Genomic DNA, 14,097 nt, shown 5'->3' on the forward strand with positions numbered 1-14,097 from the left:
TCCTCAATTCCGAAACGGTGGGGTGAGTGGCACCTGATTGAAGGACGGCAAGGAAACCAGTGCCGGCGGCCCCCGGGACCGGCCGGGAGAGGGCGCTCCAGGACCGGGACAGGCCGCGGCTGGGGCGCTGAGGCCGGGCCTGGGGTGGGACACCTGGACCCGGGAAGCGCACGTGGGGCCGAGCTGCGCCTGGGGGCACGTGTGCTGTCCCGGCTAAAAATACACGCTGCCCGGCGCGGGCCAGGTCCTCCCCTGGTCGCGGAGGCGCCTGCTAGAGGAGCGACTTCTGGAGCCGCATCATTTCAGGAGGGAGATGGCGGCTCCCGGGGCAGACCTCCGGGGCTCCCGAGAAACCCAGCCTTCTCATCTGTGGAATGGGGGCCATTCATTTATTCAGGAAACATGGAGAGTCTGTCTGTGTTGCGCCTGGCACTGTCCCAGGCGTCAGGCATAACTACGGAATTCTTGCCGCTGTGGAGGTCACAGTCTAGCGTGGCGGAGGGGACCATGGGGGTAGGGGGGCCAGGAATTAATAAAGAAGCAAATGAACAAACAGGATACTCCCATATTTTCAAAAACACCATGAGAAAAATAAAGGATGATGTCATAGGAGGGATATGTACGCTGGTATTTAAAGAAGTCAACCTGCAAGACTCGGAGGACACGTCTAGGCAGAGAAAACTGCCTGTGCAAAGGCCCTAAGCCTGGCCAGTTGGACAAAAGAAGGGAGAAGGGAGCTGGAGAGGGAAGCCCCGCCTGACCGGCGACCACAGCGCCCAGCACTGACCCGGAAACGCATCTAGGGTGGTCGCCGCGGTGGCCTGCGGGGAGGCCGATCGTCTGCAAGGAGCTCGAGGGAACTTCTGGGGGCGAGGGAAGAGCACCTGGACGAGGATACCGACTACTGGACTAACGCGGTTATTAAAACTCGGTGGAGAGTTGTGCATTTGGTTGCAAATTTTACCTTAAAAGCAAAGGCGAGAGTCCCCGGCTGTGAAAGCAAGCGTGGGCTGGGAAAACTTGTGCTGCGCCGTCCAGCTGGCTCCGCGGGCAAAGGCCGCAGCCCCGGCGGCCCGAGCCCGCATCCTCTAGTGCGAGCGGGGCGGCCGGGAGGCGGCTTTCACTCGCGAGCCGCGGCGCGGGCCGGGGCCGCCTCGAGGGTGCAGGCGATCCTCGCCGCTCACGCCGGAACCGAGACTGCGGCGTCCGGCCCCCACCCAGGTCGTTAGGGGCAACCTGGGAGCGGCCGGCCCCGCCCCGCCCCGCCCCGCCCCGCCCTTCGCGCCGAGCCCAGGTGGCCGTTGGGGCGCCACCAGCCCGTTTGATTTCCCGCGGCCGGTGGAAAGGGGCGGAGGGGTGGGGAAAGGAGCCGCCGACCAATGGTTGTGGCCGTGAGGAGTCACGTGACGACGACGGGGCGGGGCCCAGGTGTACTTACGGAGCGGTGGGCGCGGGCTGCGGCCGCGACGCGAAGCCCGGGAGGCGGGGCGGGCGTGCGGGTCCGCGGGGATTGGCCTGCGGCCGGGAGGCGGGGTCTGCGCGCGCCGCGGCTGCGGGCTGCGATTGGCCTGGGGTCCGGGCTCGCTGCCGGCGTGCGGGCGAGGCTCGGGGCGCGAGGACCGAGCGGGGTGGCGGGTGCGCGAGCCAGGGGGAGGGGCCGGGGCGGTGGCGGCGGTGGTGGCGGAGGAGGCGGTGGTGGCGGGGGCCGGTACTGGACCCGGCGGGATGAGCGAGGCGGAGGCGGCAGCGGTGGCGTCAGCGGCCCCCGCGGCGACGGTGCCCGCGACGGCGGCAGGGGTGGTAGCGGTGGTGGTGCCGGTGCCGGCGGGGGAGCCACAGAAAGCAGGCGGCGGGGCGGGCGGCGGCGGGGTCGGAGCCGCCTCCAGCCCAGCTGCTGGGACCCCGTCGGCGCTGGGCCCCCACACTCCTGGCAACCCGGCGACGGCGGCCTCGGGGACCCCCGCGCCCTCAACCCGGAGCCAGGCGGACAAGCCGGTGCTGGGTGAGGGGGGAGGACGCGAGCCAGGGCGGTTCTAAGGGGGCGGGCGGGCTGGGCGAGGGGCCTCGTGGAGCCCGTGGAGCCTGGCGGGGTCTGGGAAGCCCCAGGCTCAAAGGACTGGCCGGGGTAGGGGCGGCAGACCGGAGTGGGTCCCTGGTGGGAGTCCTGCCTTGCCCTCTGGGCGGGGGGCGTGGTGAGCAGGTCCAGCAAGGGCCTCGGGTGGAGAAGGAACCGCAGGGTCTGGCCACGCCCCGGGCGGAAGGCTTGGCCCAGCAGCCCTAGCTGGCGCGGGTCAGTCCCCCCGCAATGGCTAAGCCCGGGAAGCAGGTGCACTAGGGGCTCTGACATTAAGACTTGGTGGAGCAGGTGAGTGCACGAGTCTAGGTGCAAGGCCTGGATTGGAGGCTTCGCGGAGCAGGTCTTAGTGCTGGAGGGTGTGGAAAGCCCGAGCCTCCCTGTGGGGGCGCTTCCACTTGAAGTTTACTTAACTGAGGCCGTAGGAAGGTAGGTTAGGCTTTGGAGTGTCTCAAAACTGAGTCCAACTCCATCTCTTCCCCCACCTACTGTCCCTACTGCATCTCTGCCTGGCAGCAATCCAAGTCCTGGGCACTGTCAAATGGTTCAACGTCCGAAATGGTTACGGATTCATCAACAGGTATCTGAGGAACCTAGGGAGGGGGAGGAAGGGGAGTCTTCCCGGCTGGCCTGTGGGCGTGGACACCTTCCCGACCTCATCTCCACCCCTGCCTGCCGAAGCACATGGTTGCAATGTCCAGCTGACGTTGATTGAAAGCCTTTAATCGTAACACAAATGTGGGCGAGATGAAGCTCCTCATCTTCAAGGGCAGCGGAGGGTTAATGATCTAGGAAGTTGGCAAACCTGCTCGGACCCTCCCAGCTTGTCTGTCTCACCTCCTGGTTTAGTTTGCCTCACCTTTGGGGCAGAATGTACCTGCTCTCTGTGCCCCGGGGCGCTGGGCCGCACTCACTTTCCTGTTTCGGGTGGCACACATAGCACTCTCATAACTCATCTTCCTTACAGGGTTGTTGGTTCATTTGAAACCCCCACCTGATGGGACTGAGGCTGGTGGGGGTTGGGGAAGGAGCCAGCCCAGCCAGAGGCTGCTGCTTTTCTTCTCTTTGGCAGCCTCACTCCCCCCGTCCCCCCACCCCACCCCCATGCACTGGGAGAGGCCCTAGTGGCAGATTCTGAGCAAAGCCAGGTCTCCCCCTGTGGGCCCTTCCCCAGCCTGGGCACCCTGCCCAGCCCAGCCCTCTTGGGAGGCCCTAGTTCCCTCTTAGCAGGCTGACCTTTGTGCAGATCCAAGTGCTTTACAGCTAGAATATTTGTTCTAGGGAAGGGCTCTTCTCTAATTCTGAAAACTGAGGACTCCTGGGAGGTTTGAAGGAACATCTCTCCCCTCCCAGCATTGGGGTGCTAGGATAAACTGGGGTAATAGGCAAGCCGTAATAGAGAATGACCAAATATTATCTTCTCTCTCACCCTTGGTCCCTTGGCGTGTTGAAAAGGGGCCTGACCTTGGGGTTCACCTCCTGGTTGGGACTGAGAATGAAGTTTGGGGGCTGTTTAGAGCAAATTCTTGACACACTGTCCCCATCTGACTTGTTCTGCACCTCTCCTCCTGCCTGCACTTTCTTGCTCCTTGACTGTAGAAGGAAGGAGACAGGAGTGGAATTTTCCAACCACGATAGGGGGTGGGGATGAGGGGGTGTTGACAGGGGCAGTTATACCCAGCGCTACCAAGTTCTAAGCGGTAGAGGGTGGAGTGCTCAGCTCCCGCAAAGTGAATCTCCTTTCCTCCTCCACCCTTTCTTCGTGAAGCCCAGGTTTTCCACCGAGGGATAGGTATACTTCTCTTCCTCCCTCCAATCAGCCACGGAAGGCTGGGGGTGGGCAGCTAGGGCGCCCCCGGGGGAGGTGAGCACCTCACCAAAGCCCCCCCCTAACAGCCATCCTGTCCTGCAGGAATGACACCAAGGAAGATGTCTTTGTTCACCAGGTAAGAGCTAGGCTGGCTTTCTGAGGGAAGGAACCTGCCCTCTCTTGAAAGGCTGTTGTCATAATCCTGAGCAGCACAGATCATGCTCCTGCAGCTTTTAGCTCCCAACAGCATGTCCACCAGGAAGTGGTTTCCCTCCCATCTGCATCAGGTGCCCAAATTAACTGCCATTGGTCCCACTTGTGTTGGGTTCTCCGTCAGAAATGTATGCGCTGCCCTCTGCGCGTGCCAAGCGCAGTACCTGCTGTGACCTGTTAACACCACAGGAATGAATCACAGACGATGTCCGGAGGGAAAGGACACAGGCTAGTGGTTCTCAAAGTGCGGTCCCTGCACCAGCAGCATCACCTGACATCCAAATTCTCAGGCCCCACCCCAGACCTACTGAATCAGACTTGGGGGAGAGGCGGCAATCTTTTAACGAGCGCTCCAGGTGATTCTGATGCCCGCCACAGTTTGAGAACCACTGCTTTGGTGGAAAGAGCTCTCAGTGGGATCGAGGTAAGAAGCACAGTACATTTTACCCACTTTGCAACTTAAGACTGTCTCCGCTTTTTGTTTCGATTCTTTTTGTTTTGAGTTCATGTTTCTTGCCTCCCTTTTTTAAGTCCCTGAGGGGTAAGGGAGGAGGGAGTGTGTCCTAGGGATGGTGGTGACTGCACAGTTGTTCTTGAGGCCCCTAGTTTATGGCTCTTCCCCTACTAAACTCTGACTACCTTCTCCTTGCTCCACCCTCCAGCCCCAGCCCACAAGTGAAATGCTGAAAGGAGTAAAAGTGGGTGGTGGGCCCAGCAGGGGAGAGAGACTGGTCCTCACCTTCTCATGGCCTTTCCCCTAACCAGACAGCGATTAAAAGAAACAACCCCAGGAAGTTCCTGCGCAGCGTCGGAGACGGGGAGACTGTGGAGTTTGATGTCGTGGAAGGAGAGAAGGTTTGGGGGCTGTGGCGGGACACCGAGTGGGAGGTGGCCTGGATGTCATCCCAGGCGCTGCCCCTCTTCCTCTGGCGCGTTAGCCCAGACTGTGTTCTCACGCAGACTGTAATCTTTAACACTTTGGCTGCTGTAAGAGACATCCTAAAGAACATGTCCCCTTTATCACTCAGTATTTCATATCTGGGTTTCTTTGTACTTCAAGCATTTCTATGTCTGTTCACACGGGGCCCTTGGGAGGCTCTCGGAGTCAGTCAGCTCTCTAGTAAGATGGACAGTCGCCAGGCCTTTGCACCCCACCCCTCGCCCTCCAGGCTTAAAATCAAGAGGGTTCAGTAGCAGCTATTTCAAAAGGACAAGTTGCAGAGGTGGCCCCTCCTAGAAGGGTCCAAACATGCCATTGCCCCCCTGAGGGAGGGTGGACAGAAGTTAGAGGGGCTGAAGAAAGCTGGAGAGGGGATTTAGCTGGAAGAAGGGGGAGACAAATGATTCGAGCCATTTTGGGAATGTTGTGCATTTGTTGTTGGAGCAAGTTCTCCCCACCTCTTTTCCAGGGTGCAGAAGCTGCTAATGTAACTGGGCCTGGGGGGGTGCCAGTGAAGGGTAGCCGCTATGCCCCCAATCGACGTAGGTTCCGCCGATTTATCCCCCGGCCTCGCCCGGCTGCCCCTCCACCCATGGTGGCAGAGGCTCCGTCAGGTGGGACAGAAGCATGCATCGAAGGGGAACGAGCTGAAGACCCTGGGCAGAGGCCCAGACGACGGCGCCCACCGCCCTTCTTCTACCGACGGCGCTTTGTGCGAGGCCCAAGGCCCCCCAACCAGCAGCAGCCTATAGAGGTGAGGGGAACTCGGGATGTGGAACCAGCTTCCCAAGTCCTAGAAAAGGAGTGGAAGTTGGTGAAGAGAGAGCCAGAGTCCCCAGAGGATGGAACCCAGGGCTGGGAAGAGCTGTGGACACCTGGCTCCCAGGCAGCTGCTGTTACCCCCGCTCACCAGGGCCTCTCTGTGTTCCCAGGGCACTGATGGGGTTGACCCTAAAGAGACAGCCCCATTGGAGGGGGACCAACAGCAGGGAGATGAGCGGGTTCCCCCACCCAGATTCCGGCCCAGATACCGACGGTAAGACTCACTTTCCAGGGTCCTATCTTACCCTTCACTGTCCAGTATCGGATGGGGGTGGTGGGTGTAGGGGTAGAGGAAGGGTCGGGAGGATGGGAAGGGGAAGAGCAAAGTTCTCAGACAAGCCTGAAGCTGGTGGTTTGGGGTGGGGGTTAGGGCGGGGGTGGGATTGCCGGGACTGGATAGCGAGAGATTAATGCATAGGTGCCATGGGGAAGCAACTCCTAGGGCTAACAAGGCTGGCTCCTGGGGTGGAGATGGGGATGGGAAGCTGGCTGGTCCACCTCTCCTGGGAGCGTGCTGAGAGAGAAGGAGGCAGTCTGCACTGGGCCCCTCCACGCCCTTTAGAGTCCCTACTTTTCTCCCCAGGCCTTTCCGCCCCAGGCCACCCCAGCAGCCTACCACAGAAGGTGGGGATGGCAAGACCAAGCCCAGCCAAGGTCCCACTGATGGTTCCCGGCCTGAGCCCCAGCGCCCACGAAACCGCCCCTACTTCCAGCGGCGACGGCAGCAGCCCCCTGGACCCAGGCAGCCCACAGCCCAGGAGGTGAGGACCTTGGGCTGTATTTCTTCCCTTTTCCCTTCCCCCTCTCCTTTTTATTTTCCCCTTCCAGGTCACTCTATCCTCCTATCCCCCCATCCCCTGTCCCTGCCCCCACCCCACCCCACCCCTTCCATTCAGCCTGACACCAGAGCCAGTACTGCTGGGCCCACGTCGGGGGGGGGGGGGCAGGCACCCCGCCCACCAGGAAACCCCAGCAGAGGCAATCCAGCCGTGTCAGCCCCTGCAGACGCCCCTTTCAGCTCTGCTTGGTGCAGCAGCACCAGCTATGGATGTGAACTCGAGGAGGAATGGGAAGGGGTTATAGGAATGGGAAGAGAAAAGATGGGAGAAGATCGAAGTTGGGGGGCCCTAACGAGCAAGAAGGTCTCAACTGACCACCCTTCTCTCTAGACCTCAGCCCCCATCAACAGTGGGGACCCCACCACCACCATCCTGGAGTGATTCCAACTCAAGGACACCCAGAACTACCATCTGGTGAGTGGCTGCGTGGAGAGGCCCGGGTAGGGAGCCAAGGGGGGGCGGGGACTGGGTCCTGAGAAGTTACTAGTCATGACTTGTCCATTTCTTTTTCTCTCAGGTATCTGCCAGGTTTTCCAACTGACCTGCACCCTACCCAGCACCCCCTCCCCCTTTCCCATATTCATGACATCAAAACACTGGCTTTTCCCCCTTTTCCATGAGACTCAGGAGGGCCAAAGCAACAGCTTTTTGCTTTTTTTTCTCTCTCCCCTACCAAGGGTTGAAGGAAGGGATCCATCCTTTTTGTTCAGAGGCATCAACTCCCTCCCCTAAATCAGGCTGAGAAGGAACCAGCCAGCTCTTACCTCCTCCTGGTTGTTTTTCTTTCCCACCCCAGTTTATTTTTTGTTTCCCCTCGACCCCCTACCTCTGAAGCCATTTTATGAACTGTCATGTGCCACCTGAGCCTCCAGTAAAAAACAAAAACAGGCTTTCTTGTTGTCTTGGTCTCTGCCTCTTTTCTGTTCGGAGAATTGCTGGTAACTTGCGGGTGAAGGTGGGGAGGAGGTTGTGGGGCAGGGGGCAGGGCCTGGTCATGAATCGTTCCCATGTTTCTAGCTGTGGAGCTCTGAACAAGCACATTCATACCTGTGAGAGCCACTTTTCCCATCTGTAAAATGGGGATAATATTTCCCTTGCAGAATAAGTGTTTTGTAAAGTGCTGAGAGCGCAGTCTGACACTTCCAGCTACAACTTATTAATTTACTATTAATTAAAGCAATGACTAGAAATATAAGTGGGGGCATGAGTGACAGCATCCAGCGGATTCTTCAGCCCGGGAGCTGAGGGGTGGGGTGGGATAGAGAGGAAGAGGGGGAAGGGGAAGTTGTGGTCCATCCCTGTCTGAGCCCATCCCTGAGTGCCTCCACAACAGGACGCTTGTCTCATACAGTGACTTTATATACGTATCTATATATTTACATTTAATACAACAGACTTTTGGTTTCTTCTCCCTGCCCCTTCTTTTTCAAGCATATACAAAAATATCCTAGGATTCCTCCCAGCCTAATGTTACAGGCAGCCTTTCAAATGTCCCTTAGTTGGTCAAAAGCCTTTGGGTTCAACACCTTCCAGAATGGGAGAGGAAGAAAGAGCTGGGCCTCTGGGAGCAGAGCCCTGCGTTTAGAGGCGAGAGCTTACTATCCCTTCCCCTCACATATGGGCAGGTGTTCCCTCTCGCCCTGGAAGGTTGAGCAAGAGGACTGAGCCTTCAGTGAGAAGTGAGGTTAGACCTTGGGAGGGTGCATCCTTTGCTTTGGAGGGGTCAAGACAGAGCCCTCTTCACCCAGAGTCTATGTGACAAGAATTCAGAGAGAGTGCCAGAGTGGGAGGAGTCCAAGGTGGTAGGAAACTGGATTTCCCTTGTCCACTCCTGCTCTGTACTTCAGTTCACCTCCCCTAAAGTCAGTCCTAGAGCCTCTCCTCCAATCCCTCCTCTCTAGCAGAGGGGCAAAGTATTCTGGAGCTGAGGCGGGTTGGGGTGAACTATGGAGGAAGAAGGAGGGGGACAAGGGGGAGAACGGCCCACCCTGGTGGCCACAGCCTAACCACAACACATAAATAATCCAAGAAAGTCACACGAGGGAAATGAGGGGGTCTCGGACCACCCCTCCCTCCAGCTTCCCAATTCCACCAGGCAGCAGGGGCTTCCTCCACCCTGGGAGTGCTGGGGAAGAGAGGGTTAAAGTGCCACCGAGGAAAGGAGGGGTCTCTGGGGACACAGAGAGGACTGGCTCTCCCACCCCTGCCTGGTCCCTCAGTCATTCTCATCTGGCCCTAAGTACTCAAGTTCCGTGCTGGGCTTCACCTCCTGCTCTAAAAGAGAGGGTGTCCGATGGAAGGCAGCTGAGATCTGGTCAAACGTCCGGCCTCGGGTTTCAGGCACTTTTAAGAAGGTGAAGATGAAGAAGCCGAGCAGGAGGACCGCAAATAGAAGGAAGACGTAAGGACCCATAGCATCCTGGGACAGGCAGAGAAAGAGGTGTTGACAGAGGGGAGGGGAGGGGAGGGGAGGGGCAGTCTCAGACAAGCTAGGAACTAAAGTCTCTCCTAGGGAGCAGGGATACAGCAGGTAGCAGGTGGCTCCTTTGCAGGGTAATGGAAATAGCCAGGAATGAGAATTTAGTGAAAAAAGGATCCTCTGAACCCCAACTGTCCTATAGTTTTTCACCCTCTTCCCATCCTGAGTTGCTGTACTGAGAGTGACTCCCAGACATTCACAGTATTAATAATGAAGTTTATCATTTTATTCCTAGTCTAAATAAGTTATGCCACTAGTTGGTTTTGAAGACACCTCTATTGCTATGCAATCTAGTTCAGCTCCCTTCTTTCCTTTAATGCAGGTGGGGCAGGTGTCTTCAGGGTCCACCAAAGTGATCTTCAAGACCAGTAGTCTGTGAGCTGAGGGAGTGCCTGACGGGAAGTGAATGGGCTGAGAGTCCCCGCCCTCCCCTCCGGCCTATGGTGGGAGATTGGATGGGAGAGGCCACCTACCGCAACATACTGGAAACCCATGCCAATGAGGAAGTTGCACGTCCAGTTGGAGAAACCAGCCAAAGCCATGGCTGCTGGGCGAGGTCCCTGGCTGAAGAGCTCGGCCACAATGAACCAGGGGATGGGGCCAGGGCCAATCTCAAAGAATGCCACAAAGCCGAAGATGGCCACGATGGAGACATAGCTCATGGCTGGAACGCGCTCCTGGGGACCAGGCAGGGAGGGTGGGGATTCAGGTCAGGTCTTTCTGGATCTTCCTTTGCCCTCAACCCAGAGAACTAAAATCAACCCCTCCCAGCAGCTCGTGGGGGACGGGGGTCTGCCACCCTAGGTTAAAGCAGACCCCTGAGCATCTCTAAACACTGACATTCAGCTGGTTTCCCTAGGCCAATTCAAGGCCGAGGGAATGGTATGGACTCTCGGCTCTTAAGCTGATCAGTTCCCCTTGGTTCTAAAGCTGGGTCCTTAGGAATTATGTTCCCACGCCCGGACAGGGGCTCTCCCTCCTGGCTGCCAGAATTGTGCTACAGCTTCCGCCCAGAGTGGGAGGAAGTGCAACCTGGGCCTCTAGGGAGCACAGACCATGATCCCAGCACACAGGCCGGCTCCAGGATCAAAACACATATGTTGAGGAGTGGCCCTGGCTGGACACAGCCTCTTGGAGCAGTCCCCGTGGGTTTGGGCCACGGTCCCCTTCCCACTCCCCAGGCCTCACCAGCAGAAGCAGAGCCACAGTCATCAAGATGGCGCAGCCACACATTCCTGCCAGGCCTAGAAGATGGAGAGTCCGGCGCCCAGCCCGCTCCACCAAGAGCACCTGCAGGGAGAGTCAGGGCCTTCAGGATGGGAAGTGGATGGAGACAACCAAGGGGTGTGAAGCCAAGGGTGGTGGCCACCCCAGAGGCCCGCAGTTACCGAGATCAAGGTGAAGACTGTGTTGACCACTCCAGCTCCTATGGTGGCGTATGCTGGTTGCCCCACCCCCGCCGTCTCAAAAATGCTGGTTGAATAGTAGAAAACCTAGACATGGGGGAGGAAAAAAGGGATGGCAGGGATGTTCCTTCCTTCCCTGCGGCCCACCAACCTGAACTGACCCCGAGTTTTAAGGGAGGGGGCTTGTTCCCTCTCCCCTCCTCTCCGGCTGCTCCCTGACCCTGCCCGTCCTGGAGGCTGCTGCATACGTACGGCATTGATGCCGGAAAGCTGCTGGCTCAGCTGCAGCACAATTGCAATGATTAGGGGCTGCCGGTGGGTTCGGCTGCCCAGGAGCTGCAGCAGGGACAGTGGCTGCTCGCGCTCCAGCTTCCGCTTCTCCTCCTTCAGCTCAGCCAACGCTCCAGACACATCGGCCCAGCCTGTCAGGCGCTTCAGACCTGGAGGCGAGGAGGGTCAGGACTGAGAGGACAGGGAGAGGCTCAGGGGCGGGAACAGGCACTAGCAAGTGGGGTGGAGGCTCACTCCTTTTGGCGGGCCCCTCCAGGTTCCGGATGATGTAGAGGTAGCGGGGGCTTTCTGGGCAGAAGGGCAGCAGGACCAGCTGCAGAAGGGCAGGCAGCACTGTGATGCCCAGGAGTAGTGGCCACAGGGTGGCAGTGCCCAGCATGGACTCCAAGCCCAGCACCTGTGGGGGAAGGATGGCAGATCATGCAGCCTGGGCCCCAGAGCCCCTCCCCAGACCTCTCCCCACCCCCATGTGAGGGCAGGCCCAATCACCTGGGCAATCAGAATGCCAATGACGATAGCCAGTTGGTTGAGGGTCCCCAAGGCGCCCCGCAGGTGAGTGGGAGCGATCTCCCCCACATACATGGGCACCAACCCCGATGTCAGCCCTGGGCAGAGTGAAGAAGAGGGGGCTGAGGCAGCTGGCTGCCCACTCCTTCCCACCAAACCCAGGGATAGTAAAGGAGAGCAGGGCACTGGGCAGGGCCATGGTGCCCTTGGGTACCTGAGTAGGCACCAATGAGGAACCGTCCAAGGATGAGCATCTCATAGGAGGCAGCAGCGTTGGCCAGGCCCATGAGGGCGCCCCCCAGCACTGCCAGGGCGTTGTTGACCAGCATTGCCCTCTTCCTGGCAGGCAGAGAGTGGGCTGTGAGAGTTAGGGTGCCTGTACAACAGCCCCCTTCCTGTTCCCTACCCGTGTCCTTTAGCCCCGTACCTTCCCAGCCACTGAGAGATGACGCCAAGGAGAAAGGAGGAGACCATGCCGCCCACAGAAAAGATGGCCACGGAGAGAGCCCAGAGGGTGGTGAGGGTGCTGGGGGGGATGGAGCCAGGTCCCCCAGGCCCCTGCCTCCCCAGCCATGTCTCATTGTAGCTCTGTTCAATCACCTGGGGAGACAGCAGAGGAGTGAGTTCCTGCAGACCCGTCCCTCTCTGCTCATCCCTGCGGTCCCCTGCCTTCCTTGTTTGGGCACCCCCCCTCTGCCAGCCGCAGGAGCCTCACCTTCTGTGGGGCATTGATGACCCCGATGTTGTAGCCAAACTGCAAGGAGCCAAGCACAGCAGAGAACACGGCGAGGACCAGGGTCCAAGTGACGCGCTGCTGAGGAGGTTCTCCTTCCTGGGCAGGCAGAGTGGAGAGGAGGCATGTCACCCGGAAACTCGGTTTCGTTCCTTCTTCCAGGGGCCTGGGCCTGCGCCCAGCCAGAGCCTATGCTACTGGGTTCCATCCAGCACGTTGGGTGAGGGAAACGGCCATATTAGGACTTTCGGGAAGACCTCAGCATAAACAGGAGCAGGAAGAACCCCACAGGAACCAGGGCGTGGAGGAGACACTGGGTGTTTGCATCCAGCCAGCAGAGCAATGTTTGAGGACCTAGGTCTCACCATTCCTGTGACCTTGGGACAGGTTTGGCCTTGAGAGACCTGAGCTCAGGTTGGTGTGACCTTGGACAAGTCACTTCCCCCCTGAATACAGCTTTCCTCTGGGGGAGGAGGAAAGGGGGGCTGTGGCTTGCTTTGCCTACAATGAACGTGTGAAAATCAAAATAAAATGTTAACAGCATCCTGGACGGTGCCGGTTTTGTAAACGGACACTTATAAATGTGCATTTCCATGGGCCCCTCGGTCCTCCTCCCTCCCCCATGGGGGTTCTCTCTGCGGCTCCGGGAGGCCCCCAACAGGCTCCAGAAGAGTGATTCCAGAAAGGACATCGCGGTCACTGCTCCCTGCCCATGGCCCTGGTGGTGGCCGTCTCTGTGTTCGCCCGCCTCCCTCCCCCTAAGCCCCGTCGAAGGGCAGGGGGCCATGCCGAGCTTCTGCGTGGAAGAGCCGTGCCCAGGGGATGGGGCGGGAAAGTGGCGCGAGGGGCGGTGGCGGTCGCTCACTGGCGGCACAGACTGTCTCCGAGCAGAAACCTGAGCTGGGGGGGGGGGGGGGGTGCCCCTCCTCTCTGCCCCTCCGCCAACCCCGGGGCCCAGGGAAAGTTCAGCGTTCTGGAGAACCACCAGGAGTGGGGGCGGGGGCCAGCACGGGCCTCGGGCCCCGAAACGCTTCCCAGGAGCCGGGACGAAGCTCCTGGAATTCAAGGCCCGCCCGGATCTGCTTTCTCAAGCTGGATCGAGGGCAGAGTGTCCCCGATTCTGGCGCAATTCGCCGAGCGCTGGAGAAGGGGGCAGCCCTGGCCTCACACAGTCCGGCCGTGGCCCGTGGCCCGTGGCCCTGACCAGCCCCCCAGGCCCCCTCAGCTCCGGGAGGGACTGGAATCCGACCGTCACGGGTTGTCCCGTCCCGAGTATAAATAGCCAGGCTGCCACCCCCACCCCTGCGCCTGCGCGGGGACCGCCCCTCCGCCGACCCCGGCGGCGACCCCAGCCCGGGAGCAGCGGGACCCGGCCCCGTCCCACCACTCCACGCCGAACCCTACTTCCGAGCCGATCTGTTGGAAGCCCGACGGCATCTTGTCTCAGGAGCTGGAGGCAGGCAGAGGAGCTGCAGTTAACGAGACGGAGGCGACTGGGGGTCTTCGGCCCTGCCTGGCGGGCGGAGGGCGCGGGGGCGACGGGGGTCCCGGGTGAAGTGCGGAGGGGTGCCCAGCGGGACCCACCGCCGCAAGCCAGGGAGCTCGAGAGCCGCCGGGCTCCGGGGATCTGGCAGGACCGGGCTCGAGGGAAAAGACCCGAGGAGCGCCCCCACCTCGCCAAGGGCCACGCCCTTCACAGCACCCATTGGCCAGGATCCCGCACACCCCGGGAGGCCACGCCCCCTAAGCTAAGGGTTTAAGAGCTTGGCACCTGCTAGCGGATTGTCAGCCAGGCCACACCCCACAGCGTGCCGGCCGGACACGCCCCTCGGGTTCCCTCCAGGTTGGAGGAGGCCCCGCCCCCTCGCGTGAAGACTCCTCCCACCAGCCGAGGTCTGGGGGCTGGAGAGGCGACTGGAAAGTCTGGCGCCGCCAGTTGGGACCGCGGGTTCGAGAGGAGGGAAGGGGCCAGGTATCCTCGCC

General features: G+C 59.9%; 2 protein-coding genes across 3 annotated transcripts; one reads left to right on the plus strand and one right to left on the minus strand.

Annotated features, from left to right (window-relative positions):
• The first annotated feature begins 1,689 nt into the window (after positions 1–1,689).
• Positions 1,690–7,582, plus strand: YBX2 (Y-box binding protein 2). 2 transcript variants are annotated; one of them, XM_070395304.1, is made up of 9 exons: positions 1,690–2,002; positions 2,591–2,654; positions 3,987–4,020; positions 4,863–4,952; positions 5,507–5,791; positions 5,970–6,073; positions 6,443–6,620; positions 7,029–7,112; positions 7,216–7,582. In XM_070395304.1, exons 1-8 carry the CDS (start codon positions 1,726–1,728, stop codon positions 7,077–7,079), a joined length of 1,083 nt encoding a protein of 360 aa, XP_070251405.1. In that variant the 5' UTR covers positions 1,690–1,725; the 3' UTR covers positions 7,080–7,112; positions 7,216–7,582. The 2 variants fall into 2 exon arrangements, with proteins under 2 accessions (XP_070251405.1, XP_070251406.1); XM_070395305.1 differs by lacking the exon at positions 1,690–2,002 and adding an exon at positions 4,287–4,521 and having other exon boundaries at positions 2,113–2,654.
• A 453-nt stretch (positions 7,583–8,035) lies between these two features.
• SLC2A4 (solute carrier family 2 member 4) lies at positions 8,036–13,740 on the minus strand. The gene is made up of 11 exons (XM_070395303.1): positions 13,519–13,740; positions 12,097–12,213; positions 11,809–11,981; positions 11,596–11,720; positions 11,364–11,479; positions 11,109–11,271; positions 10,836–11,023; positions 10,566–10,670; positions 10,366–10,467; positions 9,651–9,854; positions 8,036–9,117 (listed from the first exon to the last, which is right to left on the minus strand). Exons 1-11 carry the CDS (start codon positions 13,549–13,551, stop codon positions 8,914–8,916), a joined length of 1,530 nt encoding a protein of 509 aa, XP_070251404.1. The 5' UTR covers positions 13,552–13,740; the 3' UTR covers positions 8,036–8,913.
• Positions 13,741–14,097: the final 357 nt, after the last annotated feature.

This window comes from Myotis yumanensis, unplaced genomic scaffold, assembly GCF_028538775.1.
Source record: "Myotis yumanensis isolate MYYU_CA2020_CCGP unplaced genomic scaffold, mMyoYum1.0.hap1 SCAF_16, whole genome shotgun sequence".
Classification (NCBI taxonomy): Eukaryota; Metazoa; Chordata; class Mammalia; order Chiroptera; family Vespertilionidae; genus Myotis; species Myotis yumanensis.